A 27942-nucleotide genomic window follows, 5' to 3' on the forward strand; every position below is an offset into this window, starting at 1 on the left:
GGCATTGCAGGCTCCCCTCGGTGGCAACACAGCCCACAAACTTCAACATGGCTTCAGGCAGTAGTGTAGGCCAGGGACCTCCACTTGACGTTCATTGGCAACACAGGCCAAGGACATCACCTCAGACCCCAGCTGTAGCAGGACTTTGGACCATGACACTACCATGGTCTCAGAAAGCAGTGCAGGCCACTCACATGGAATGGGCTTTGGGGGCAGCATGGCCCATGGCCACCAACATGGCTTCAGGACACAGCACAGGCCATCCGCATTTGTATGTTGTTAAGTGATGACATGGTCCTCAGATATCAACTCAGACCCCGGCTACATCAGGACCCCTGGCCCACACATGGCCCTCAACAGCATCATGGGACACAGTGGAACTCTGAGGAGATCCAAACAAGAAAGCGGATAGTTCCTCATCTTGGGCCTTCATCATTTCCCAGAGCTAGGGTGGTCCTGTGCCAGGGGCTGAGTCTGCATCTGTTTAAGCTCTGGGCACACAATCCCGTTGACCCCATTGGGCAACAACGTGATCCCCTGTTGACCTCAGCCCTCTCCCACACCTGCCAGAGCGCCTACTTTTCTACTCGATGAAGGTCTCAGGACCTCCTGTTAGTTGTGGGTGTGCCGCTGCTTTCTTCTTTATCTGCGGATAAAACATTGCTAAGAACTTGTGCTGAGCACTAAATTACACAGGCTTTGATTCTGAAAAAGTTTGGTATGGGCATAATTCAGATAAGAGTCATAACATTCAAATAGCCAAACATACCTGTCAACAGAAAAAAAATTAAAAATAACAACCTGTAACAAAGCTAGGATTTTAGTTTTATATATTGCCTGTGAATCTAAATTTAAAAAAAAATTAAAATACCTTTTCTGAGCAACAATCTTGAGGTCCAGAGGCCATGGCCTTGCAATTGGCCTCACAGTTGGCTTCAGGAAGGGGAGGCTGTCAACATCAGCAACCACTGTGGGTAGACGCCCTGGTGCCTGCTGCTAAGTTGGACTGCTTGGTGCACAAAGGGGCAGGGCAGTCTGGGAGAGGGACTGTAGGGTGCTGTGGGAGCTCAGCAGCATCAGAGGTGGGCTCCCAGCAGCTACTTGGTTACACGTGGGCAAATGGTGTCCCACTGTGAGGAGTACACACGTTCACATGCGTGCTTGTGTGTGTGTGTGTGTGTGTGCGTGTAAAGAGGGTGACACATACAAGTTTCTAACAGTGTCTGGTCCATTCTTACTAGTTCAAAATAAAAACCAGGAAAAGCAGGCATGTTTGAAACAGTAGGAGGAAACAAACATTATGAACTGTGTATTCATCAAATTATTGCTGTGCCTTAAAACCAAATACAAAAAGATTGAACAACAACAACAAAAAGTTAACCTAACAAAAAAACTCTTATAAAACCAGAGTGCCAGAGCAAAACTTTTTAAATCCTAAAAGTAAAAGCATAAATAATAATAGAAAAACAATTGGTTGATGATGAAAAATGCCTCCATTAATTCATCAATAGCAAGATGATTTAGAAGACAAACTACTCAATTTTGAAAAATAAAAACCCTGAAAAATAAGAGACTAGCATAAGATATTTTTGAAGAGACAATTTGGAAAATATGATGAAAAATAAAAATAATCACCAATGTAAAAAGAAATAAAAGCAAAAAAATAATGAACAAGCAATGACATATATATATATATATATGTAGATTACTAGATAATCTGGAATAACTTTTATGCAAAACATTTTTTTTCTGTAGCTTCATATTCATTGACATAGTAGTTCTACTAATAAAAATATCCAGCTAAAATTTATATTAAAATGCATTAAAATATTGTTTATGGGAGCCAAAAAGTAACACAAATTTATAATATAAAGAACTAGCTTGGGGCTGGAGAGATGGCTCAGAGGGTAAGAGTGCTTACTGCTCTTGCAGAGGACGTGGGTTTGGTTCCCTCACCCATACGGTGACTAACTGCCTGTAACTCCAGTTACAGTGGCTCTGTGCCCTCTTCTGATCCCTGTGGGTTCATGCATGCATATGGTTGATAAACACACACACATTCATAAAATAAGACACACTAATATTTAACAGCTAAGCCATGATCTAGTCATAAAAATTATGCAATTCTTTAAAATAAGGGCTAAAATAATTTCCAATAAAGAAACCTAACTGCAGGATCCACTATTGTCCAAAAGCAGAGGAACAGTTGACTTTATGGCTATTGTGTGATGACGTAGTAGACAGAATTCATAATGTTGTATCAGGTCTTTCTATATGCTGTCAGAATTTTCACATATGAACAGAACAATGTCAAAAGGTTAAATAGCAAATCAATAATGATGAAATGTCACAACTATAATTATGGGTTTATGGTATACTGGTTACACTATATCAAAGTTAGTATAGAGCTTTCAAGAAGGAATTTATAATCATTTGATAATGACTGTATGACATCAATCTTTCTTGGGGTTCTGCATATATGTAACTTTTCATTTTCTCTCTCTCACCTTCATTGTAATAAATCTATTTTGTTCTGCAGCTGTTTGGTTGGAATCTGCAAAAATGAAGCCTGCCTTTTATTCCTGCTGAAGTTTTTAACTTTGCATGCATTAATTTTGAGCTCCCGTATGATGACCAAATAAAAAACAAATGGACTGAGATGCATAGACATTTTCTCGGGAGCTCATGTCCTTACCATCTTTATCCGTGTCTGCAGCAAGGGATTTCTCGGACCTAGTTTTGTCTTCATCGGCACTGTCTAAGGAGCTGAGTTTCTGGGAGTCATGAGCAGTTGCTGCGGCAAAAGAAGACACTTTATTGGCTCATCTACACACAGTACAATGGATCCCATCACTGACAGTATCAGGCCGTGAGTTTATACCTTCGTCACCCACCAAAGACTGCAAGTCGTCAGAGCTTTTAAACATCTTGTCATCCATGAAGTCTTCGTATTCCTTTTTTGCATACTGCAGTTCCTTCACGGTCCTCTCCTCTGAAAGAAAAAATGGCTGTGTTAAAGGAAGTGGAAGGAGACAGGTAGGCAGGCAGAGTGGTTAGAATGCACTGCTGAAGTTAGACGCAGTTTCGGTTCTGACTGTTGTGGAAGGGCTGTGGGTATGTTAGCCACTTGGCTTGTCTCCTATTTTCCTAGGTCAAATGAAGATCATTGAATTCCAGGCATTGGGTGCAAACACAGGTGCAGACACAGGAAGTCTGCTCCCTGCTGGTGGTTAACCTCTGTCTCATTATACAAATGCTGTGATTACAAAACTCGCACTATTCCGGCTTGACAAATTTAACTTGGATGGATGTGGGGTTAGATTCCTGCACTGGAAGTGTTACGGTTAACTTGATTGCCAGACTTAGAAGTCAGTGAGACTTGAAAGGGTAGGAAAGGCAATGTATGAAAAGCTCCAGAACTTGTATTTCATTCCCATGATCTCAGGTGAAAGGAGTGACCACAGACTATAGCAAACGCCCGGCTGGCTGCCTTTGTGGTTTAAGTTTCAATCGGGAGTCTTTGCTTGGAGCAGTTAGCAGGACAGCACCCTGGAGAGCACCCTGGACAGCACCCGGGACAGCACCCTGGACAGCACCCTGCTCCCATTACTCTCGGCCCCATCCCACCCCCCACTAATTTATTCTTTCCTTCCTCCCTCCCTTCCTTTTATTTTTTTCTCTCCATTCTTGACTTAAATGTAAGCACCAAGAGAATGGAATCTTCATAGTGTTTGTTTAATGCAAAGAAAGTACTTCCGTGTTTGTTGACGAAATTAATGAATTCTGGGCTAACAACTTCCCTCCTTCGATTGTTAAGTGGTCATGAGTATTCTTTACATTTGGATTTTTGCATTTTGAAAGTTATATACTAAGCCTACAAATTCATTGTAGATCATAGTTTGAATGAATTTGGCCCCCATAATCTCATAGGGAGTGACAACATTAGGATGTGTGGCTTTGTTGGAGTGAGTGTGGCTTTTTAGAGGAAGTGTGTCACTGTGTGGTGGCTTTGAGGTTTCTTATGCTCAGAATACTACCCAGTGAGTCGGTTCACTTCCTGTTTCCTGCAAGACGTAGCAGTCTCAGCTGCGGTATCACCATGTCTGCCTGCACACCAGCATAGCTGCGGTATCACCATGTCTGCCGGCACACCAGCATAGCTGCGGTATCACCATGTCTGCCTGCACACCAGCATAGCTGCGATATCACCATGTCTGCCTATACACCAGCATAGCTGCGGTATCGCCATGTCTGCCTATACACCAGCATAGCTGCGGTATCACCATGTCTGCCTGCACACCAGCATAGCTGCGGTATCACCATGTCTGCCTGCACACCAGCATAGCTACGATATCACCATGTCTGCCTGCACACCAGCATAGCTGCGGTATCACCATGTCTGCCTGCACACCAGCATAGCTGCGGTATCACCATGTCTGCCTGCACACCACCGTGCTCCCACCATGATGATGATTAACTGAGCCTCTGAAACTATAAGTGAGCCACCGCAATTGAATGCTTCTTTTATAAGAGTAGACATGGTTATGGTGTCTCTTCACAGCAAATGAACCCTAACTAATTAAGACAATCATCTAGATGGACATTAGGGTGCCATGCCATGTCAGTTTGGGCTCTTCTGAAAAGTTCTAGGAAGGATGATGGATGCTTTCACCAGCTTGTTGGCTACCCAGAAAGAAGAAAGACACAATAAATAGTCAAGAGGTTCTTGTTTAAATGGTTTAAATGGTGCTGGCATAACTGGATATCAACATGTAGAAGAATGAAAATAGACCCATATCTACCTCCAAGCACAAAAATCAAGTCCAAATGGATCAAAGACCTCAACATAAATTAAAGCCAGCCACACTGAACCTTATGGAAGAGAAAGTGGGAAGTACACTTGAATGTATTGGCACAGGAGACCACTTCCTAAATATAACCCCAGTAGCACAGTAGCACAGATACTGAGAGAAACAATTAATAAATGGGACCTTCTGAAACTGAAAAGCTTCTGTAAAGCAAAGGACATGGTCAACAAGACAAAATGACAGCCTACAGAATGGGAAAAGACCTTCACCAACCCCACATCAGATGGAGGTCTGATCTCCAAAATATACAAAGAACTCAAGAAATTGGCCATCAAAAGAACAGATAATCCAATAAAAAAATGGAGTATAAATCTAAACAGAGAACTCTCAACAGAGAAATCTAAAATGGCTGAAAGACACTTAAGGAAAAGCTCAACATTCTTGGTCATCAGAGAAATGCAAATCAAAACAACCCTGAGATTCCATCTTAAACCTGTAAGAATGGCCAAGATTAAAAAAAAAAAAACAGATGACAACTTATGCTCGAGAAGTTGTGGGGTAAAGGGAACACTTCTGCATTGTTGGTAGGAGTGCAAGCTGGTACAACCCCTTTGGATATCAGTATGGTGATTTCTCAGAAAGTTAGGAAACAACCTTCCTCAAGATCCAATAATACCACTTTTGGGTATATATCCAAAGGATGCTCAATCATACCACAAGGATATGTGCTCAACTATGTTCATAGCAGCATTGTTAGTCATAGCCAGAAACTGGAAACAACTTAAATGCCCTTGACTGAAGAATGGATAAGGAAAATGTGGTACATTTACACAATGGAGTACTACACAGCAAAAAAAATAACGACATCTTAAAATTTGCAGGCAAATTGATGGATCTAGAAAACATTATATTGAGTGAGGTAACCCAGACTCACATTATCATATGTGCTCACTCATAAGTGGTTTTTAAACATAAAGCAAAGAAAACCAGCCTACAAATCACAATCCCAGAGAACCTAGACATCAATGTGGACCCTAAGAAAGACATACATAGATCTAATGTACATGGGAAGTAGAAAAAGACAAGATCTCCTGAGTAAATAGGAAGCAGAGGGACCATGGGAGAGGGTTGAAGGGGAGGAGGAGAGGAAAGGGAGGAGAGCAGAGAAAAATGGAAAGCTCAATAAAATCAATAAAAAAAGTCCTTGTTTAGTGAAAATCCAACAGCACCAGGAAAAAGAGGTTAATTTCTTATTGAGTGACTTCAAAACAAGAAATGCCAGAAAACCTCCAAGTTTATACGGAAAGCCAAACAAATAAACCACAAAAATGAAATATGCCATAATACGTTTCATAACAAAATCTTCCATAAAACCAAAAAAGATTGCTATAAACTAGTTACACTCTGGATGTTGAGAAAAGAGTATCAATAAACAAAATTTTAAATAGTTTTAATATACCACGACTAAGTAAGATGTATATTAGAAATTAAAAAATAACTTGATGTTGGAGTACAGTGTTTTTGACCAAATGAACAGGTCAAAGCATGCAAATCATTAAGGTTGTCTTGCTAGATGCTGACAAGATAAAATCATTCTCAAGGAGAAACACTTGAGATCTTTAAATTATACTTAGCGGAGTGGAGTGGTCACTCAAGGGCTAAGAGCACTTGAAGCCCTTCTATTACATGAGTTTGGTTTTCCAGCACCCGCGTCAGACGGCTTGCAGCCCCCTGCAATTCCAGCCCCAGACTTCACAGTGAAGTGAATCTTAGGGATTCGCTGGCTCTCATCCGTGGGCAACTTCCACAGCCTTTTTTTAAAGCTAAGTTTCCTTATCCACTGAAATTAAGGTAAAAGATTTATGAAGATTATATAGGTCTTAAATGCAAGGGAACTAGCACAACTTTATTGTGTAGTAAGTGCTCAAAATACACTAGGTATCATCATTTTTGTAATAATATATGTTTCAACAGAAAAAGCATATCAGAAGTGAAAGCAAAAGTCTTGTGATGTAAAATTGTGCTGCCCGAGGCTCTAGGAAACTGAACAGCGGCAACCGAATCTAGTCTATAAAATTGTTGGAGCTGATCTCAAAATTTGGATCCAGATCTTTAAATGTGCAGATACCACACAGTGTGTAGGTAGGACGGAATCAAGGCTATTCTGTTACAACAGGCATGACGGCTCACACTTGTGATCCCAGCACTCAACAGACGGCAGAGGAGAACTGAAGATTTAAACATAAGATTAGCCTGGACTACGTAGTTCCAGGCCAGATGGATATATGGATGTATATGTATGTGTATGTGTACACATATGTGTATGTAAGAAAAGCAGACAATTAGAGATCTCAGTTCTACCAAACCCCTCTATCAATTACAAAAATAGTCATGAAATTAGAACTCTCATTTTCCTAAAGAAAAACAATCAAGTAAAGGTCACTTTTGTGTTTACCCTAAAATATCACAATCAGCAGTGAGTGACCTGGTCAGGAGCTGGGCTTTGGAAAGGGAAGGGGGGGTCAAGTGTTGTGTGTGCAGTTTCTGTGTTAGCTTTAGAGCCATTTAACTGTCACCTGTACAATTGGAGAGTTGTGTTTACCATGTCACTGAACTTAGTGTTTTCCAAATAGAAAGATTTAGCAATATCAAGGCTGGCGTATGGTGTTAAACAGCAGACACGATAGGGGTCGGGTGAGGGTTGTTTTAACTGCCAGAGAGGATGAAGTCACAAGCACTGCCCAGCCTCTGCGCAGTAGAAATTAACGCTCTGGGTTGCGAATCCGTTTCTTCTCATTCCTTCAGCCATTCACTGAGAGACGAAAGTGCGGATGGCAAGGGCACTGAGACGGATACACTGGCGGCCCCACCCCCACCAGCCAAGCTTGGCCGTCCACCGAGACGACAGTGCGGATGGCAAGGACACGGAGATGGGTACACTGGCGGCCCCATCCCCACCAGCCAAGCTTGGCCGTCCACCGAGACGAAAGTGCGGATGGCAAGGACACTGAGATGGGTAAACTGGCGGCCCCACCCCCACCAGCCAAGCTTGGCCGTCCACCGAGACGCACAGATCCACCTTGCTTCCTAACTCGCTGTTCCATAAGCAGCTTCTCTCTCACGGCTTTGATAGCCGTGGTGGTGGCCTCCATTATGGTGTCCTTAATCAGCTTTTTACGGGCGTCGTCAAAACGTGGCTGAACAAGCTTAGCGTAGTCAACTACCTGTGGAAATAGTCAATAAAGTTAGCGTACGCTCAAGGTCCTGTGAATATAAAACACATTTCCCATCTGTCTGTCTATTTGTCTGTCTATCTATCTATTTATATGTTTTCCAAAAATAGATAGCATCTTTGAAATTATGTATCAAATTCACTGATTTAAAAAATCTGTATTTTTAAAAATGTATTTTCATCATTTTTAACTACATATATGCATGTGGGTGTGGGCACATGTGTAGAGATGCCTGCAGAGGCGAGAGGGCTCGGGTCCCCAGAGCTGGAGTTACAAGGGATGTGGGTGCTGGGAACTGAATTTGGATCCTCTGGAAGAGCAAGTGTTCTTCACTGAACCATCTTTCCAGCCACCTAGTCTTGATTTTTTTTTAAAAAAGTATTTATTTTCATGTGTATTGAGTATTTTGACTACATGCACATATATATGTACTATGTGTATGTTTTATCCCTGAAAACTGGAGTTATGGATGCTTGGACACCACCAAGCCGGGAACGTGGGTGCTGGGAATCAAACATGGGTCCTCTGCACAGGCAGTAAGTGCTCTGAGCCACGAGGGTCTCCTTATTTTGTTCTTATACGTGTAAGTGTTTTATCTTCATGTATGCCTGTGTACTCCATGGTGGGTGCTGGGAACTGAACCTGGATTTTCTGGAAGAGCAGCCAGTGCTCTTAACCACAGAGCCATCTCTCCAGCCCCAATTTCACAAATTTTAAGGTAATTCATAGGAACCAGTCATATTTTTGTATAAAATATAAATAAATATAAATTATTTATATATTCAGGTTGCATATATATGCATATATGTGTATTTGGCTTATATATTTGGCTATCACTCTTTACTGTCCCCTCCCACTCTTCTGACCCCTCCCTCTTTTCAACTACTCCCCTTTTGCTTCATGTAATAATAATCTTTAAAATCGACTGATGATATTAATATGATATGTCTTTTGTACCTTATGTAGCATACCTCCTTTAAAGGACCCAGATACCGAGTTCAAAAGTACTGAGATGAGTAAAATACTTTGTCAAGACTTAAAAGTTTATAGGAATGGCCAGCCACCTAAGAGAATGTACAGACAATCAGAATATTGAGGTAAGAAAATCAGTCTGAGGACTGGAAAGGACAGCAGATGGCATAGATGAGAAAGTCCTTATGTGACCGAGGACATCAGAGCGGAGGATGGAAAGGCCAGGGGCAAAGAGGAGAAATTCAGCAGAACCTGAGCCTCTGAAGAAAAAAGGAAACGTTGGGAATGAAAACTGAGTGAATCTTACTTTAAAAAATGAACCAACAATCGCTTCTCAGCCTTTTGGCTATGATCGAGTGTAAAAATGAATAAACATGTCAAAAATATATCTAATAGTCTAGAACAGTAAGACATGGAATATTTGGAATGGAGGATGAGGTCAAGAAAATATGACATTTTAACATCAACATGGGGGAGAAAAATGAGACAGCTTCTTAGTGAGGACCCAGGGTACCCCTGGTTTTCTGTGGTGGATGGTTCCAGGCTTTTTCTTCTAGCCCATTCCTATTTCTTTGTGACTTGGCTCTCTGCCAGGGACCCCGACCTGTCCAGGCGTTCCTTCTAGCCCGTCCCCACTCCTTTGTGACTCAGTTCTCTTCCACAGACCCCACAGCCACTGTGTTTGGCTGGGAATCAAGAACCCCACAGCCATTCTATTGGCTGGGATCTAGAAGGGGCAACAGCAACCACAGAGCAGAACACCACCCAAAAAAGAGGAGACCAGATATCCACACCAAGAAACATTTCAAATGTCCTAATTCTAGAAGCCTGGATCCCAGTGCAACCAATTGACTTAAACCATCTCTTGTCTAAAAGACAAAACAAAAACAAAACAAGCAAACAAAAACAACCCACCTCACCAGCGAAGACACTCATAGCTGAGAGCAAAAGTCAGGAAGCCGAGCTACCAAGCAGGCGGGAACCAAAACACTTGGCGCAGCTGTTCTGATAAAAGTAGTTCAAAACTATCCATAAAGAATAGGGGTGGTCAATATGTATTAATAAATGGAGCAGTACACCAAGAAGACACAACATAGGAAATATATAAATCAAATTCGGTGGCTCCAACTTCCATAAAAAGATGGGGGGTCCTGATGCAATACTAGTGGGTGACTTCTACACGTTACTCTCTTCAGTTGACCCGTCATCCAGACTAAACGTCAACAAAGAGACTTGAAAATTAATCTGCACTGTAGACTAGATGGCTTTAACAGACGTTAAAGACTATTCCACAAAAGCTGTCTTAACAAATACAAAAGAGTTTAAATAATTTCTTGGAAACTAATAACAAGAGAAACCACAAAAAGTATCCAAACACTTGGAGACTGGACAGTACCCTTTAAATTTTTATTTAGAATTTTTCATTTATGTGTATGTATGTGTGTGTCTCTGGGTATGACACATATACGTGAGTGACCATGAAGATCAAGAGAAGGTCTTGATCCCCTAGAGCTGGAATCACAGGCAATCCTGAGGCACCTGATGCGATGCTGGCAACTGAACTTGATTCTCTAGAAGGTCAGAAAGCACTCTTAACTACAGAGCTCTCTCTCTAGCTCCTGAGACAATATACTCTTGAATGGTCAGGGTCACTGAAGAAAGATGGGAGGAAATTAAAAATATTCCTAGAATATAAATGTAAATGAAAACACAACTTATTAGTTAGTACTTTGGGGGGACACAGCAAAGGCTAAGAGGGAAGCTTATAGCTGTGAGTGCTTAGATAAAAAAAAATCAGATCACTCTTAAATAAATAACGATGCACCTCACAACTTCAGGAAACTGCCAAGCCAATCCCAAAAGTACTAACAAAGGCTAGGGAACAGGTAAATGAAATGGAGACGACAAGAAAAATATAAAGAAGCAATGAAATAAAATTTTGGTTCTTTGTAAAAATAAACAAGGTCAAAAAACTCTTAGCCTGAGGAAGAAAAGGAAAGATGGAGGAGTCAAAGTAATAAAACTGGAAATGAAAAGGGGACATATGCCACTAAAAAGTGAAATAGTCACTACAAAATGACAGAAATATGCATACTGTTTATACAACAAAAGGATACACAAACATGAACCCCGAGAAACTACTAAAATATAAGAAGTACATTAAAATGGGCAAGATAGGTGGAACCCACTTTAAAAGCCAATGTGTGCATGGCCAATAAACATGAAAATATCCACCTTTCCGAAGTATTAGGTAAATGAGATATCACCAGACACTCTCGAGTGGTTAAAATTAGGAAGATCCCCCCAAACAAGTGTTGTAGGGATGGAATAACAGGCCTTACAGTCAGCTCACGGGTATGTAAGTTAGCAGAGCTGGTTTGGGATTGTCTATACACACTGAAAGACCATACACGCATAGTTTCAAGTTCCAGCAACAGTCCTGTTAGACAGATTTCCAAAGCATGGCTATGCATGTGTGTGCAAGAGACTCATACAAGAATGTTTATGAGAATTACTCATAACACATTAATCTGAAATAAGCCCAAGTTTTCTTTCCAAATATTCAATTGTTTCCAAACTATATTCAATCAACAGAATAAAACAAGAACAAAATGAATGAACTCTAGCTACAAGTAGTGACGTGGGTGACTTTTACAGTCATAGTGTTCGCTGAAGGCCAGGCATAGAGGATATAAAGTAGGTTCATAAAGTTCAAAAAAAAACCACACAAAACTAAGCTAAGGCACTGGATATATGCTTCCATCATAAAACTACAAGAGGGTGGAAGTTAGCTACTTGTAGTTACCTCGAGGGGACGTGTGGGGTGTGTGGAGGCTTGAACATGGAAGAAACATGAAGAATGCTTGTGGTCACTGAGAATATTCTGTATTTACTCTGAGTGGTCAGTAATATGGGGATTTATTTTTATGAAAATTCTATTAGTTTCTATTTTCTGTTCATTTTTCATACTTCATAATAAAAAAGTTAAGAACAAGTAGACAACGTTGTCCTTCCCTCAGCTGCGTGTTGAACGCTCTCAGAACTCACCTGATTTCCCTGCCCACCCCGCCACTCTGCTAAGCTTGGTGTCACAGGGAGCGCTCTCCACACACTGATCTTCTCTAGGTTCCAACCCTTATTAAATCTTTTGCCTTTACCTTTAGTTATATTCCGAACCCGCCTGCCTTTAGCTGCCTTACTGCTAGGCTAAGTGTAATTTCCTTACATTTTAGAGTAGAGACAAGATCACGGGAGAGGAGAGGGAACGGAGCCGACAGGCTAGGATGCTGTGAGAACAGTATTTGCAGGTACCGGAATCAACAAGAATGAATATATAGATAGGCCTGAAACTGGGGGCAGAGGGCAGTGGGACGGACCCAGGGGGAGATGACCCAGGATATGGGGGCTGAGATATGGGGCTGTCGGAAGCATGGCAGGATTGCAGATAGAAGAGGCCATGACAGTGGGAATATGCCTTTGCTACAGCAACCCCAGCACAAGTATCAGCTTCAACAAAAACTCTACAGTTAAAACAATGGCTAGACAAATAGTTACCTTGCCTTTGAAGTATTCTGCAATCAGGTTGCACAGCGTTGTTTTCCCTGAGCTGCCAGGCCCAAGTATAAAGATTTTACATGGCGGGATGGGCATAGGTGGTAGAAGGCAAGGACGGGGGTTCAGCGAAAATGATCTTAGTGTTTCTTCAGAAGAAAGGCAGTACATTTTACCTAGAAAACTTAAAATACGCCGTAAGAGTAAACGACAGAAAGCATCGTGGGCAGGTTTAAAATGTAGGCTCTTGAAAGCTTACTAACCTCACAGAATAATCGGCTGATCCCGAACAAATGTTCCCATCCTTCAAGGCCATTGGACAAGAACGCCCCCACTTGCTGCGGCACCATCTGTACCGTGGCGCGATGAGTTTATATGATGAGAGTGTACGGAACAGATCTTCCTGCGAAGCACAGATGCTACCTCAGAACGTGAGCCTTGGCTCTGCTGACAGCAGCAGGACAGGACAGTTCCTATTTGTTTGCTAGTACTTAACTAAAGCACAATTTAGAATACACATGTTGGCTCTAGTTTCTGTACTCATTCAAGTTTATTTAATAAGATTAGCTTTAAATTCTTTTAAATCTGTGTGTGTGTGTGTGTGTGTGTGTGTGTGCGCGCGCGTGCACGCGCATGCTCTTAGGGAACAAAGTGCTATCAGTTCTCTCCTTCCACCACGCGGGTTTCAGAGTTTGAACTCAGGTTACCAGGTCTGGTGATAAATGCCTTAATCACTTTAGCTATCTCTCCCATTCAGTTGTCATTTCATTAAGAAAATCTTATTTGAATTTTACAGATAATTTTCTGATGTGGGAATGCCATATGTCAATCTGTTGGTTTCATTGGTTAAGTAATAAAGAAACTGCTTGGCCTGATAGGTTAGAACATAGGTGGGTGGAGTAAACAGAACAGAATGCTGGGAAGAAGGGAAGTGAGCTCAGATGCCATGCCTCCCCTCTCCAGAGCAGTCACGATGGAGCTCCGATCCAAGATGGACGTAGGCTAGAATCTTCCTAGTAAGTCACCACCTCGTGGTGCTACACATATTAATAGAAATGGGCCAAGCAGTGTTTAAATGAATACAGTTTCCGTGTAATTATTTCAGAGCATAAGCTAGCTGGCGGCTAGGAGCCGGGCGGCAGGAACGCAGCCTACAGCTCACACTACAATTTTCTCTCATGTGGTAATAAATGTCATCTACAGATCTACATCTAATCAGTATCTGAAAATACCCAACTGAGCAACTTTTAAGATGTGCCAGACTCTATAGTTAATGAATGAATCCTGGTCTAAGCTGTTTTCTGTTGTTGTTTGGTTGATTGTTTTGTTTCTGCTTCTGGATTTTGTTTTTGTTGTTGTTATTTGTTGTTTTTTCAAGACAAGATTTCTCTGTGCAGCCCTGGCTGTCTTGGAACTCATTCCATAGACCATGCTGGTCTCAAACTCTTTGTTTTAAGACTGTCTCACTACATAGCCCTGGCTGAACTTGCTCTTGAGACCAGGCTGGCCTTTACTTTACAGACTTCTGCTTGCCTCTGCCTCCCAAGTGCTGGGATTACAGACATGCACCATCACACTTGGCTCGAAGCTTTTCAGGGCCAGACAATATTCCACTCTGTGTGCATAGATCTTTTCTCAACCACTCCCTCACTGATGGATGCTGCAGGGTTCCACCTTCCGGCGATTTGACAATAACTTTCCTGACTCTGCATTCCTGCTCGGAGGAAATGTCTAAGAGTAAATTACTGGATCCTTTTCTGAGGAACCACTCAGCTGTTTTAAGAAGCAGGGGACCATTTTGTATCTGTAGTACTACATAAGACTGCGCTAGAGTGCACCTCCTGCTCAGGCCCGGCACCCGCAGCTGTCTCCCCCTGCACAGTCCCGCAGGCACCCCACCGAGATGTTGGCTTTACCTCTCCACCTAATAGACTTCCAGGTACCAGGGTCTCCCACTTGGAACTGAGTTTATGTCAAAGGGATATTTGGTCGCACATCCAGCTCTCTGCACCTTTTCCCTGCCTCCTTCCTAGGAATCGAGAGCCCGGCTATCAGCGGGCACTCTGAGACCTCCCCCATTCTCAGGAAGATCTAAGAAGAGACTCCTTCCTGCTTTTGCCCCTAAGCCCTGGTTTACTCTCTCCAGAGCCCACCATGCTATCTCTGGCAATGGAGCCTGCACTTCCCTCAGAGTCCCGACTATACCGTTCTCTGTCTGTCTGTCTGTCTGTCTATGGCACTAATAATTCTTGTAATAAACTCCTTAGTTCCTGTTAATTCTCATTGACCCCTTTGAACCCTAATCTGAGCTCCTTCAATATCCCAATGAACAATGCCTAAGAGTTCTATGATCTCCCACGCTCGCTAACACGTTATGTAATGTTCTTCTTCATGTGAGACGGGATATCACTAGGCTTTGGATTGCCAGTTCCCCACCATCAGTAATACCGGACATATTTTAATTTTAAAGATGTGTAGGCGTGTGTGCACACATATGGGTTTGTGTATGCGAGCACAGGTGCCTAAAGACGCCAGAGTTGGAGCTACGAATGGCTGCTAACCCCCTGTGGGTGCTAGGCATTGAGATCAGGTCACCTGGAGGAGCAGCTATTGCTCTTGACCACTGAGTTATTTCTCTGGCTCCATTTTATGTTCTCAAGTTCATGTCCAAAGCCAGTATGGATTACAGAGCGAGTTCCAGAACAGGCTCCAAAGCTACAGAGAAACCCCGTCTCGAAACAAAACAAAACAAAGGAGTACTGTGTTGAGATCATAGTTTCTCCCTGGAAGAAGATATCTTTATGGAGAGCTATCCTCTTAGACCTTAAGATTTTAAGAGGTACGGGCTAAGGACACAGATAACACAGAACAGGCATGTTTCTAAATCGGAGAGATACGGGCTAAGGACACAGATAACACAAAACAGGCGTGTTTCTAAATCGGAGAGGTACGGGCTAAGGACACAGATAACACAGAACAGGCGTGTTTCTAAATCGGAGAGGTACGGGCTAAGGACACAGATAACACAGAACAGGCGTGTTTCTAAATCGGAGAGGTACGGGCTAAGGACACAGATAACACAGAACAGGCGTGTGTCTAAATCGGAGAGGTACGGGCTAAGGACACAGATAACACAGAACAGGCGTGTGTCTAAATCGGAGAGGTACGGGCTAAGGACACAGATAACACAGAACAGGCGTGTGTCTAAATCGGAGAGGTACGGGCTAAGGACACAGATAACACAGAACAGGCGTGTTTCTAAATCGGAGAGGTACGGGCTAAGGACACAGATAACACAGAACAGGCGTGTTTCTAATCGGAGAGGTACGGGCTAAGGACACAGATAACACAGAACAGGCGTGTGTCTAATCGGAGAGGTACGGGCTAAGGACACAGATAACACAGAACAGGCGTGTGTCTAAATCGGAGAGGTACGGGCTAAGGACACAGATAACACAGAACAGGCGTGTGTCTAATCGGAGAGGTACGGGCTAAGGACACAGATAACACAGAACAGGCGTGTTTCTAATCGGAGAGGTACGGGCTAAGGACACAGATAACACAGAACAGGCGTGTGTCTAAATCGGAGAGGTACGGGCTAAGGACACAGATAACACAGAACAGGCGTGTTTCTAAATCAGAGAGGTACGGGCTAAGGACACAGATAACACAGAACAGGCGTGTTTCTAAATCGGAGAGGTACGGGCTAAGGACACAGATAACACAGAACAGGCATGTTTCTAAATCGGAGAGGTACGGGCTAAGGACACAGACAACACAGAACAGGCGTGTTTCTAAATCGGAGAGGTACGGGCTAAGGACACAGATAACACAGAACAGGCGTGTTTCTAAATCGGAGAGGTACGGGCTAAGGACACAGACAACACAGAACAGGCGTGTCTCCAATCGGAGAGGTACGGGCTAAGGACACAGATAACACAGAACAGGCGTGTTTCTAATCGGAGAGGTACGGGCTAAGGACACAGATAACACAGAACAGGCGTGTTTCTAATCGGAGAGGTACGGGCTAAGGACACAGATAACACAGAACAGGCGTGTGTCTAAATCGGAGAGGTATGGGCTAAGGACACAGATAACACAGAACAGGCGTGTTTCTAATCGGAGAGGTACGGGCTAAGGACACAGATAACACAGAACAGGCGTGTTTCTAAATCAGAGAGGTACGGGCTAAGGACACAGATAACACAGAACAGGCGTGTGTCTAAATCGGAGAGGTACGGGCTAAGGACACAGATAACACAGAACAGGCGTGTTTCTAATCGGAGAGGTACGGGCTAAGGACACAGATAACACAGAACAGGCGTGTTTCTAAATCGGAGAGGTACGGGCTAAGGACACAGATAACACAGAACAGGCGTGTTTCTAAATCGGAGAGGTACGGGCTAAGGACACAGACAACACAGAACAGGCGTGTCTCTAATCGGAGAGGTACGGGCTAAGGACACAGATAACACAGAACAGGCGTGTTTCTAATCAGAGAGGTACGGGCTAAGGACACAGATAACACAGAACAGGCGTGTTTCTAATCGGAGAGGTACGGGCTAAGGACACAGATAACACAGAACAGGCGTGTTTCTAACCCGGCCAGTTGAGCTCACCGTGTCTATTGTGTCATTCATTTCTTCTTCTGTACTCTGCAGCTTGGTGATAATGGCGGCTCTCTTTAGATTCAGGTATTTCAGCCGTTCTATGACTGTCTAAATATAGAGAACAGATATTTGAATATTGTCGCAAGCCACACACTGGGATGACATCTGTTGGGGTCCAGCCAAGACAAGTTCATACATCCCTTTCCTAGTTTCTATGCATTGCTAGTGATCTTTGATATTATTAAAAAATTTTATAAAATATTTTTCTCTTTTGAGTCAACATTTTATGTATCTCAGGCTGTGCTTGAATTTGACATGTGGTTGAGGATGTCTTTGTAATTCTGAACTGCCTGTCTCTGCCTCCCACATGCTGGGGCTACAGCACATGCCATAATGTCTGCTTTGTGCAGTGCAGGAGATGGAAGCTGGGTCTTCACCCATGCTAGACATGCTCGGAACCTACCGAGCCCCAGCCCCAGCCCCAGCCCCAGCCCCAGCCCCAGCCCCAGCCCCAGCCCCAGCCCCAGCCCCAGCCCCAGCTCTTTGGTGTTTCTTGTCTTCTGTATGCATGACTCCGGTCTCTACCCTCTCCCTCTGTTGCCACACTGTTACCTTCTGCCTCTCTGACTGAGGCTGTCCTTATTGGACTAGGACATTCTAGTTAACTATGACCTTATCTTATCTAGAATGATATGTCTCTAACTATAACACAAACTACCACTTGTATATGGATTTTCCTCAATATACTGGATCCTATATAATGGGAGTCGTTCATGGATTCATCAACTTCCTTCCCATATGCATTCCTAGAGCTCATCATTATGCCAGAAACTTAGGAGATTTAGAAAACAGTTATTGTGTTCTGTGTTATTCATTAATCCATAGTGCTAGGTATTAGACCTAGAATCTCATAACAAAAATCTCTGGCCATCATAGTGTGCATGAAGTGGCATCCATCTCGGTGTTCAGTTGCACACCCTTAATGACTACTGATGTTCAGTCTCCCATCCCCCACTTCCATCTGCCATTTGCTTTTTCTCTTCCTGGAGAAGACATTGTGGTCACAGAGAAATTTTAAATTCAAATATAGTTTTGCCTTAAACATGAACAGATGAATAAATGCAACATGGCATTTTAAAGTGTCAAGACGAAAAGATTAATGGTTCTAAACTCTCAGTAGAGTTTAGAACAAAACAAGTACAGTTCTGGAAGATTTGGGAATCGTCCGACTGCAAGACACCTGTGCTGAGAGCTCCCCCCCCCCACCCGCACTCACCATGAAGTGCTCCTCGGGGGACTTATTCCCATCCAGCTCAATGAGATACTGGGGATTGTGCTCAGCCATTAGCTCCTGGAGAAAACCAAACAGAAACCTGATAACTCAGGATCATGAGGGAAGCTGAATGCCAGATGAAAATCTTAATAGCAAATAGGAAATCTTAAGAGCTAATTAGTTCACTTTGTGCTGGTTATAAAGCATGTCATTTTCAGCACTAAACAGATCTTTTGCAAGCACAGAGCTACCTTGCTCTGTTTTTAGCATGAATTTTGCTTAGGTGCTGAGGATCTGCAGACTAGACGACTGTTCGACCACTGAGCTACACCCCCAGCCCCTGCTACTGTCCTCCCCCCTCATTTTCTGCTTCCCAAAGTTTAAAAGTCTTTCCCAACACAAAAGGTTTTGGGGGCATTTTGCAGCGTATAACTGCAGCTTAGCTATTTTTGATGCCACAGAGAAAGCTGATTAACTTTAAATCATGTACTTCCTTCATCTAGATAATGGATCATCTAAGCAGCATGCTGCACCTTTTATTATTGTAGAGCACACGTTTTTAAATAGAACAGAAGATTACAAAGAAAAACATCTTTTGTTGTTGTTGTTTTCAAACCTATCCTGGAACTAGCTCTTGTAGACCAGGCTGGCCTCAAACTCACAGAGATCCACCTGCCTCTGCCTCCCGAGTGCTGGCATTAAAGGTGTGCGCCACCACTGCCCGACCAGAAAAACATCTTTAATGTAGGCACTGAAAGGAAACTATTGCTATTACTAATTCCCATCCTTCTTTTAATCTGTGAAAAATATTTTCTGCATATTTGAGATCGCAATGTATATGAAACTCTGGAGCCTACTTTCCCACTAAACATTATAACTAATACTCCCCTATATATTTACAAGATTGTGCCCACATCACGTCTTCATGGTTGTACAGGATTCCATAGCATGGCTACCGCTCTCACTCAACACTCCTCTGCTATTCCACATTAAGTAGATTATAATAGCTTGCTTACTTTTAAAATTAAAAACATATTATCAAAGTAATTGGACTTACAACAACCATACTCTTCATCCTTTTTATTCCGTGCCCTCCTCATTGACATAAATACTACACACATACACGTGCTGAACACCACCTGCTAAGTGTCTTTTCACTATAGCCTCAGACACTGAAAAAGGAGAGGTTTCTAAAAGAATTTAATGTTAGCTGGCATTGTTTATTGGTTTTCTGAAAGACTGTATAATTCAAAAGTCTCACAAGCACAGAAAGAGAATGTCCCATTCGTTCCCTGCATCACAGAAAGAGAATGTCCATTCGTTCTTGACATCACAGAAAGAAAACGTCCATTCATTCTTGACATCACAGAAAGACAATGTCCATTCATTCTTGACATCACAGAAAGAGAACGTCCATTCATTCTTGACATCACAGAAAGACAATGTCCATTCATTCTTGACATCACAGAAAGAGAAAGTCCATTCATTCCCCCATTATAGAAAGGGAAAGTCCATTCGCTCCCGCCATTACAGAAAGAGAAAGTCCATTTGTTCCCCCATCACAGAAAGAAAAAGTCCATTCGTTCCCCCATCACAGAAAGAGAAAGTCCATTCGTTCCCCCATCACAGAAAGAGAAAGTCCATTCGTTCCCCCATCACAGAAAGAGAAAGTCCATTTGTTCTTGACATCACAGAAAGAGAAAGTCCATTCATTCCCTCATCACAGAAAGGGAATGTTCATTCGTTCCCGCCATCACTCTCTATTTTAGCTTTTGCAGCCTGACAAACTGAGTTGAAGAGGGGGATCTGTTTTAACTTTTCGTCTTGCTGGTGAGGTCCACATTCATACTCCCATCTCTGCAAACAGCCTAGTGACTTTGGAAAAACGTATTTAATGTATCCCGAGAAGCACAGAGGTGCTTTGTAGGAGTAAAATTACCATGCCTGGGAGAAAAAGAGACTTGGGGGCTGGCGAGATGGCTCAGGGGTTCATAGTACTGCTGCTCTCGCGGAGGACCTGAGTTCAGTTCCCATTGCCCACACAGCGGCTCACAACTGCCTGCAACTCCAGCCCAGGTTCCTGTACCCTCTTCCAGCCATCACAGGCTCCGGAAAACATGTGGACATAAACACGCATGCAGTCTCTCTCTCTCTCTCTCTCTCTCTCTCTCTCTCTCTCTCTCTCTCTCTCTCTCTCATAAGTACATCTTTTTTTTTAAAAAAAGGAAAAGACACTTGAAAATCATTTAGCCCCAGACAAAGCACAAGCATCAACATTCCCACATTAGCAAGGTCTCGTTCTTACTTCTAAAGCACTAAGAAGGATGTCCTTATACAGTTTCACAGTATTTTCAATGTTCTCCAGGAAATCCTCAGGTCTCTGAACCAGGTACTGAAGAATTTCGGTCACCACCTGCATTTCAGCCATAAATGCCTAAAAAGGGTAACATAGAAGGGAGAGGCAGAATTGATATCTTTAGGGAAATTATTATCTAATCTATGAGGGGCATCTCAGAGCACCATCTCGGACACTTGGGGGGAAGGATGGACACTGAGGACCTTAGATGTTAAAGAAGGAGCACTCCTGGGAGTCTTCATTGGAAACCGAACTTTAAATCAACTTGATTCTTGCTAATTTTTTTTGTTGTTGTTCTCAATAAGCAGAACAGTGGAAAAGATATCTTTGAGTGAAAAGCCATCTCTTTTGAGGCGGAGGGAAACTGGAGTCCCTGAACACCCGAGCTTGTGGTCCATGCATTCACTCATCCAGTGAGCAGCTCTGGCGTGCCTACTCAATCGGAAGCGCCGTTCAGGAGCTTCCTATACAATACTGACAGGCTGCACTGAGGATGTAGAACTTTAAGACAATTCTGAAGCCTGCCTAGAGGCACAGCGTGTTGAGAAGTTGGATGAATGCACATTTGCAGCAAAGTGCATTCTTCCTGGCTACCATGCTACTTTTGGTTTTGAATCTTGCATGTTACCTACTTGGTAGGTTGTTAATACATGTATAATTGAGGATATTGGGTTGATAAAAAATTCTTATGAATCATTTATGCCTCCTCCCAGGAGTACAGCCTCTAAACTTCCCCAGGAAAGTCCTGAACATAGTTCCCCTCCTGCTTTTAGGGAGATATTCTTATCTACTTGAAAGTCTTCCTCGTGCCTTGGCGGTTGTGACTCACATAAAGAAGCCAGAGGCCCCTTTATGATGCTCTGAGCTATTCTTGAAACATCTGCCCCTGAACAAGATAATCAGAACAAAGTACAAGCCTCTTTCTCCTCTATGCTCGGGCAATTGCGTGGCATATCGACAACAAATTTAGATTGGCTGGAGTTCCCTCTGCGCCACACAGGGGCTTATGTTGATGGGCTAAAATCGGGGTGAAAAACTGATAAAAGAATGACGTGTCAGGACCTCCCTTTCTTAGAAAAGTTAGCTCCTGCAAAGCCACTGTGTTGTCATGTGGCCAAGGAGCCAAAGAATGCCAGGATTAGATAAATGTAAATAAATTCCATAATGATATAAAATGTAAACATTGTATTATGCCAGAAATTGAATGATAACCGCAGCAGCTTTGGCCTGAAGATTTTTCTTGGGCACTCTGACTATAAAGGGTTAACAATACACTGCTTAGGACATGGAAATCTGCCTGGACTGGGTTGGAGGTTTCCTTTCTAGCAAACTTGAAACTGCAAGAGCTGCCTAGAAGTTGGGTTATGGGGTTGATAAGGAAAAATGACTCTAAAAGGTACCTCTGCTGTGTTATTCAGTGATGACTAAAAGATATACAAGAGGAAGTTAAACACATGTCTGGGAACAGAGATGATAGGAGTCTATCCCTGCTTACTGAATTCTGTATAAATAAGGGAGCACCCTGGCTGCTACTCAGGCTGCAAGATTCTCCCAGCCACCAATGGCCTGGCTCAGTCTTCTTCCATGGTCTCCTCCTTCTTCCTCTCTGAAAACTGTCAGCCTCCGGGGCTGGCCACTGGCGGGGAGCCAAGACAGAAATGGATCATACTAGGTAGAACATGTGAAAGCCGGGGGACACCACATGCTTGGGTTTGGACTGGTCTCCTTTGAGTGTGTGATGTGAGTGTGTTCGATGTTCATTGGTTTTATTGTTGCGTTCTCTGTGACTGCCAGGCACCAGCCACCACTGCTAATGTCACTGGCCACTGTGGCTTTGACGGCCAGTGCTCAAGTGCTCAGAATTTATCTCTGGGCTTTCTGGTCACTAGATTCAGTTTAGCAGGGATTTGAATGTCTTTTGAATGTGGATAATATTCAAGTTGGTTTACGCTGTTCTGTTTTGTTGGAACGCTGGCTCTGGAGTAATGACTCCCCCTCCTCTAGACCCAAGCATGTTTGTTTAAAGGTGTCCCCCCAAATCTCTGTCCTGTGTCAGGTGTGCCATCTAACTGTGACAGAGAGAAAGGAGAGCAAAACAAAAGGATATAAAGCAGAGGTTCTCAACCTGTGGGTCGCAACTTCTTTAGGGCTACATATCAGATTTTTACGTTATGATTCATAACACTAGCAAAATTATAGTTATAGAGTGGCAATAAAATAATTTTATGGTCGGGGTCACCACAACACGAGGAACTGTATTAAAGTATTGTAACATTAAGAAGGTTGAGAACCACGGATTTAAAGGAACTTGTTCGGCAAGGACTGCTCTCAATAATATTACTCATGTCTCTGGTAAATAGATGGTTATACCCGAGGTTCTGACAGGACAAGAAGTGTTACAGAGGCTGAGAATGTGAAGGCTTAAGTGAGTTCTGAGGGTGTAGGAAAGGGTGAAAGGGAGTGTTCCAAACGCAAGCTGTCAAAGTGTGAGACAGTAACCTGAGGTCGTGAAAACGGTTTCCGGTTTCTTTCTCCACGATGCCATTGTTATGTTAAGATCCCAAAGGTTTAGGAATCCTGTACACAACAGTTCAGTCTGACCCCTTGCTTGGCAGGATCTGAAGACTGCCCACCGGCAGGAGGCGAAAAGGAGATTCTTGTCCACCTATGCTGGCTTCCTTTGTGATCAAACTAGAGATTACTGGATGCTGGCCAAAGGCTTCTGGAGGCTGTCCTTATCGGTAGGGTGGAGACATGATACATATTCAGGAAGGCATTCTACCTTTTATGCAGGTTTGGGAATCTTTTGTATAGTATTAAGAACCCATGGCATTCCAGGTGGGAGATGGAGGTCATTGGTAAACTTTATGGCAGCATTTATCACAGCTGCCCATCAGGAATGATCGAAATAGAGTACACACCCCTAAGAAGCTCTCAACCCCTGGGTATAGACACAGTAGACACGGTTCAAAGCTCCTCAAGGTCCTTGCATCCCTAAAATCACCCCTTTTAGACATATTGATCCCCACCTCTCTGTCACACCATCCCCAGTTTCAGACCTTAACCTCTCAGGTCATCCAGGATCACCCGTACCCTCTAGGGCCAAGTATGACTGGCAGTAAGGTCCCGTTGCTGACAACAGCCACACAGCTCATGGAGAGATCAAGTTGGCACCTACATAGAACCTTCACGCCCATGTGCCATTGCCAATGACACGGAAAGATACTTTGCAGGCTACCAAACAGCAACCCAACAATAAAACCACTGACCTGCAATCTGTCCTGCCTCTAAAATATGCTAGGGCAATTGTGGCACAAACCTTTTAGAAGAAACGAACCCCATGAGGTGGAACCCATATCTAACATTGCTTGAGTGACTAAGAACCAGAGTCCAGACAGCCCAGAGAACCTAGTATAAAACCAAATACTTCTGGTCTAAAATAAGAAGGTAACAATAAAATGGCCCCTAATAACATTCTCCTGTATTCATAGATGGGTGCCTTGTCAGCCATCATCAGAAAGGCTTCCTCCTGCTGCAGAAGGGAACAGAGAGACCCATAGACAGAGAGAGAGTGTGTGTGTGCTGTAGGAAATCCTTTAAGTTACCCGCCCACTTGGGCATGGCCTCTTATATTATAAATGCCGATGTAAAGTACTCATTCCCTCATTCTTCCGGCTGCTGGATTCGGTTCCCGTTCCCCATTAGAGCAGAGGATTGTGATCTGTGAGTCTACCCCTAAATAAACAACCCTTTATTATACTTAATTCTGAGCTAGTGTGGGATTTCCTTTTAGCATCATCTCCAAGAGAGAGAACTTGAAACACATTGCTCTACATGAGATATATCTCCTTCAAATCCTCCCCTCCGAGCCTAGGGAATCCCACGGAAGAGGAGGCAGAAAGACAGAAAGTAAGAGGCAGAGGGAATGGAGGACACCAGAAGAAGGGGGGCCCTAAAACAACTGAGCACAAACTCACAGAAACGGAAGCAGCAATCACAGGGCCTACAGGGGTCTGCACCGGCTCCTCTGCACACGCGCTCTCTCTTCCAGTTTAGTGTTTTTATGGGACTCCTGAGGGTGTGAATGAGTCGGTCTCTGATTCTTGTGCCTCCTATGGGGGCTCTTCCTTCTGTTGGCTTGTCTTGTCCAACTTGGATATGATTTTAACTTCATCTGATTATAGTTTGTTATGTTTGGTTGTTACCTCTTAGAAGCCTGTTCTTTTCTAATGAGAGGCAGAAGAGAGAGGACCCAGATGTGGGGATGAGCTGGGAGACATATATGGAAGAAAAACTGTATTTGGATTATACTGCATGAGAAAAGAATCTATGTTTAATGAAAGGGGGAAGAGCCAGGCGGTGGTGGCGCACGCCTTTAATCCCAGCACTTGGGAGGCAGAGGCAGGCGGATTTCTGTGAGATCGAGGCCATCCTGGTCTAGAAGAGCTAGTTCCAGGACAGGAACCAAAAAAGCTACGAAGAAACCCTGTCTCAAAAAATAATAAATAAACAAATAAATAAATGGGGGAAGATACATGAAAATGTGTATCTTATTGACCTTGAGAATCAAAATTAAAACTACACTGAGATTCCATCTCACCCAACTCAGATTAAGACAATAAACAACCAAAATTGCTGGCAGGGATGCAGAAGAAAAGGAACCTTTATGTTTTCTTAGTGGAAATAAATGTAAGTTAGTCTAGCCACTATGGAAAGCAATGTGGAAGTTCCTCAGGAAACTAAAATTCAAATGACTGCATAATTCAGCTGTGCCACATGTGAGTTTCTACAGCAACGGGATCAAAGTCAGTGTGCAAAAGGTTCCTGCAACCCGTGCTTGCTACAGCACTACTCTCAAGAGCCAAGTTCATGGGGTCGGCCCATGTGGTCACCTATTAGTGGAGGGCAAAGAAAATGTACTGTGTGTGTTTTTATAATACATATATACATATATTTTATTATATATATATAAAATATTTCACACCCATCAGTATGTTTCTGCCATAAAGAGTTCAAGTATGTCAGTTGCAATAAAACTGGAGACCCTCATCGTGCTAAGTGAAATAGCTACACTCAGGAAGAAAAGCGGCATGGTTTTCTCTCATACATGGAACTGGATAAAAACATAAATCAGACCTGAAATAGAAAGGTGAGTTTTTGGATGGAGAGAAGACCATTGGGAGGGGTGATGTCATCAAATAGGAATGATGGGGATGGTAGGCGAGGCCAAGGCACATTGTATGCATGTGTGAAAATGTTAAAACAAAACCCGTTGTTCTGTGCAATCAACATATACTAATTTTAATGATGGATGTATTTTAAAATTCAAATAGTTCCGAAAACATGAGGTATTTTTATCAATCTCCTCCAGACACTAAATATATATATATATATATATATATATATATATATATATATATATATATATATATACAAAACCTTCATTTTCTCTGGCACCTGCCATTCCCCTCGCTGTCACTTAGTCATAAAAGGTTTCAAAGGTGTCATGTGGTAATGACCACCCTGAGACATTACCTCCTCCTCTTCTTGTTCTTCTTCCTCTTCTTCCTCTTCAGCTTTTCCGTCTTTGGGAAGTTCCTTCTTCCGTCTCCTGCGGCTCTCGATGATTTCAGGGTCCCACTGGTCTCTGTTGTATATGTACCCTGTGGAACTGTGCTGCCTTTGCCCAGAGACTCTCTGACACAAATCATAGTCGCCACACTGTGGAAACGATGTGATTAAATCAGTCCACACATTTCATTCTCTAGGAAGGCAGCCTCACATGAGGCCACCCTGGAGAGGTAGGCGGGATAATTATCCTTGAATGAGATACTGTACCTTTGCTTCTCAGGAAGTCTCACCTCATAGTGTGGTCTCTTATAGAACCTCAGACATGAAGCTTCTTAAGTCTGTCTATTTTTCTGAATTGCTCAGACACATGTAACTTTGCTTTTTCTTCTTTCTATCATTGTTTCTTTTTTTAAAAAAATGTTTTTATTATTATATTTTATGTGTGAGGGTGTTTTGCCCTAAGGTATGTCTGTTTCCCATATATGTGCCTGGTACCCCTGAAGGCCAGAAGAAGTCATCAGATCCCCTGTAACTGGAGTTACAGAGGTTGTGAGCCACCTTATGAATGCTGGGAGTTAAACCTGAGTCCTCTGAAAGAGCAGCTGGTGCTCTTAACCACTGAATCATCTCTCCAACACCTCTCTTTCCTAGGCATGATTTCCCTAACACTTTGGGCTTCACTCCTCTTTGAATAAACTTCAGCTTTGCTTGAATTTAAATTTTTTAAATAAGCTTTTATTTCTTGTTTCATATTATCCACCAGATAAATTTAAAATTTTCTGCCAGGTGGTGATGCACGCCTTTAATCCCAGCATTTGGGAGGCAGAGACAGGCGGATCTCTGTGAATTCGAGGCCAGCCTGGTCTACAGAACGAGTGCCAGGACAGACTCCAAAGCTACAGAGAAACCCTGTCTCAAAAAACAAAACAAAACAACAACAACAAAAAAAAAACAACCCAAAAAACAAAAACAACAAAAAATTTTAAATTTTCCTGAAAGTTGAGCAAATACAATACAGTGGTGGTATTTTGCATTAAATTCTAGTACATGGCAAACTTCAGTACATGATTTACAGGTCTGGTTAACAGGCTTATTTGTCTGAAATTAATATATATGAAATTATCAGACATTTTAAATAGGAGAGAGCTAGCAGAATAGTGAAACTAATAAAAAAAAGAACAGAAAATCAGTTTAATCTACAAAGTTTTACAGAATTTTATTATTTTAGCTCAAAGAGGCTAAAATGAAGGAAAATGAAGAAGAAAGTCTTGTGTCTTCTGCCAATACATAGTGTGTGTGTGCATGTATGTATGTGCCATATTTATTGTCACTTTATGGACAAAATATTTCATAAGATTCAGAAATGGCAGCTGTAAGATCACGTTACCTAGCCTTTAAATTCTGCAAATGGAGTAAACTTACTCCTCATGGTAACCAAAGCCCAAACCAAAGTGTACAGGTAACTTCCATCTTTCATGATGCTTCCATGTGCATGGATTCTCTCAGTTCGCAAGCCACCCCCAAAGGGAAGTAATCGGATACTTTACAGATCAGGGAAATACCACCA

The 27942-nt window shown here is 42.7% G+C and overlaps 1 protein-coding gene across 1 annotated transcript in view; it reads right to left on the minus strand.

Moving 5' to 3' along the window:
* Ak9 (adenylate kinase 9) overlaps positions 1–27942 on the minus strand; it is a 117814-nt gene that overhangs the window by 68586 nt on the left and 21286 nt on the right. Inside the window, exons 7-15 of the mRNA XM_075944961.1 lie at positions 26340–26525; positions 20754–20882; positions 18452–18526; positions 17185–17283; positions 12829–12968; positions 12569–12749; positions 7888–8032; positions 2882–2992; positions 2696–2794 (exon numbers count right to left, since the gene is read on the minus strand). Coding sequence (XP_075801076.1) covers positions 2696–2794; positions 2882–2992; positions 7888–8032; positions 12569–12749; positions 12829–12968; positions 17185–17283; positions 18452–18526; positions 20754–20882; positions 26340–26525 — 1165 coding nt within the window. The remainder of the gene's footprint in view (positions 1–2695; positions 2795–2881; positions 2993–7887; positions 8033–12568; positions 12750–12828; positions 12969–17184; positions 17284–18451; positions 18527–20753; positions 20883–26339; positions 26526–27942) is intronic.

The sequence above is a fragment of the Microtus pennsylvanicus genome, chromosome 1 (assembly GCF_037038515.1).
Source record: "Microtus pennsylvanicus isolate mMicPen1 chromosome 1, mMicPen1.hap1, whole genome shotgun sequence".
NCBI classification, from domain to species: domain Eukaryota; kingdom Metazoa; phylum Chordata; class Mammalia; order Rodentia; family Cricetidae; genus Microtus; species Microtus pennsylvanicus.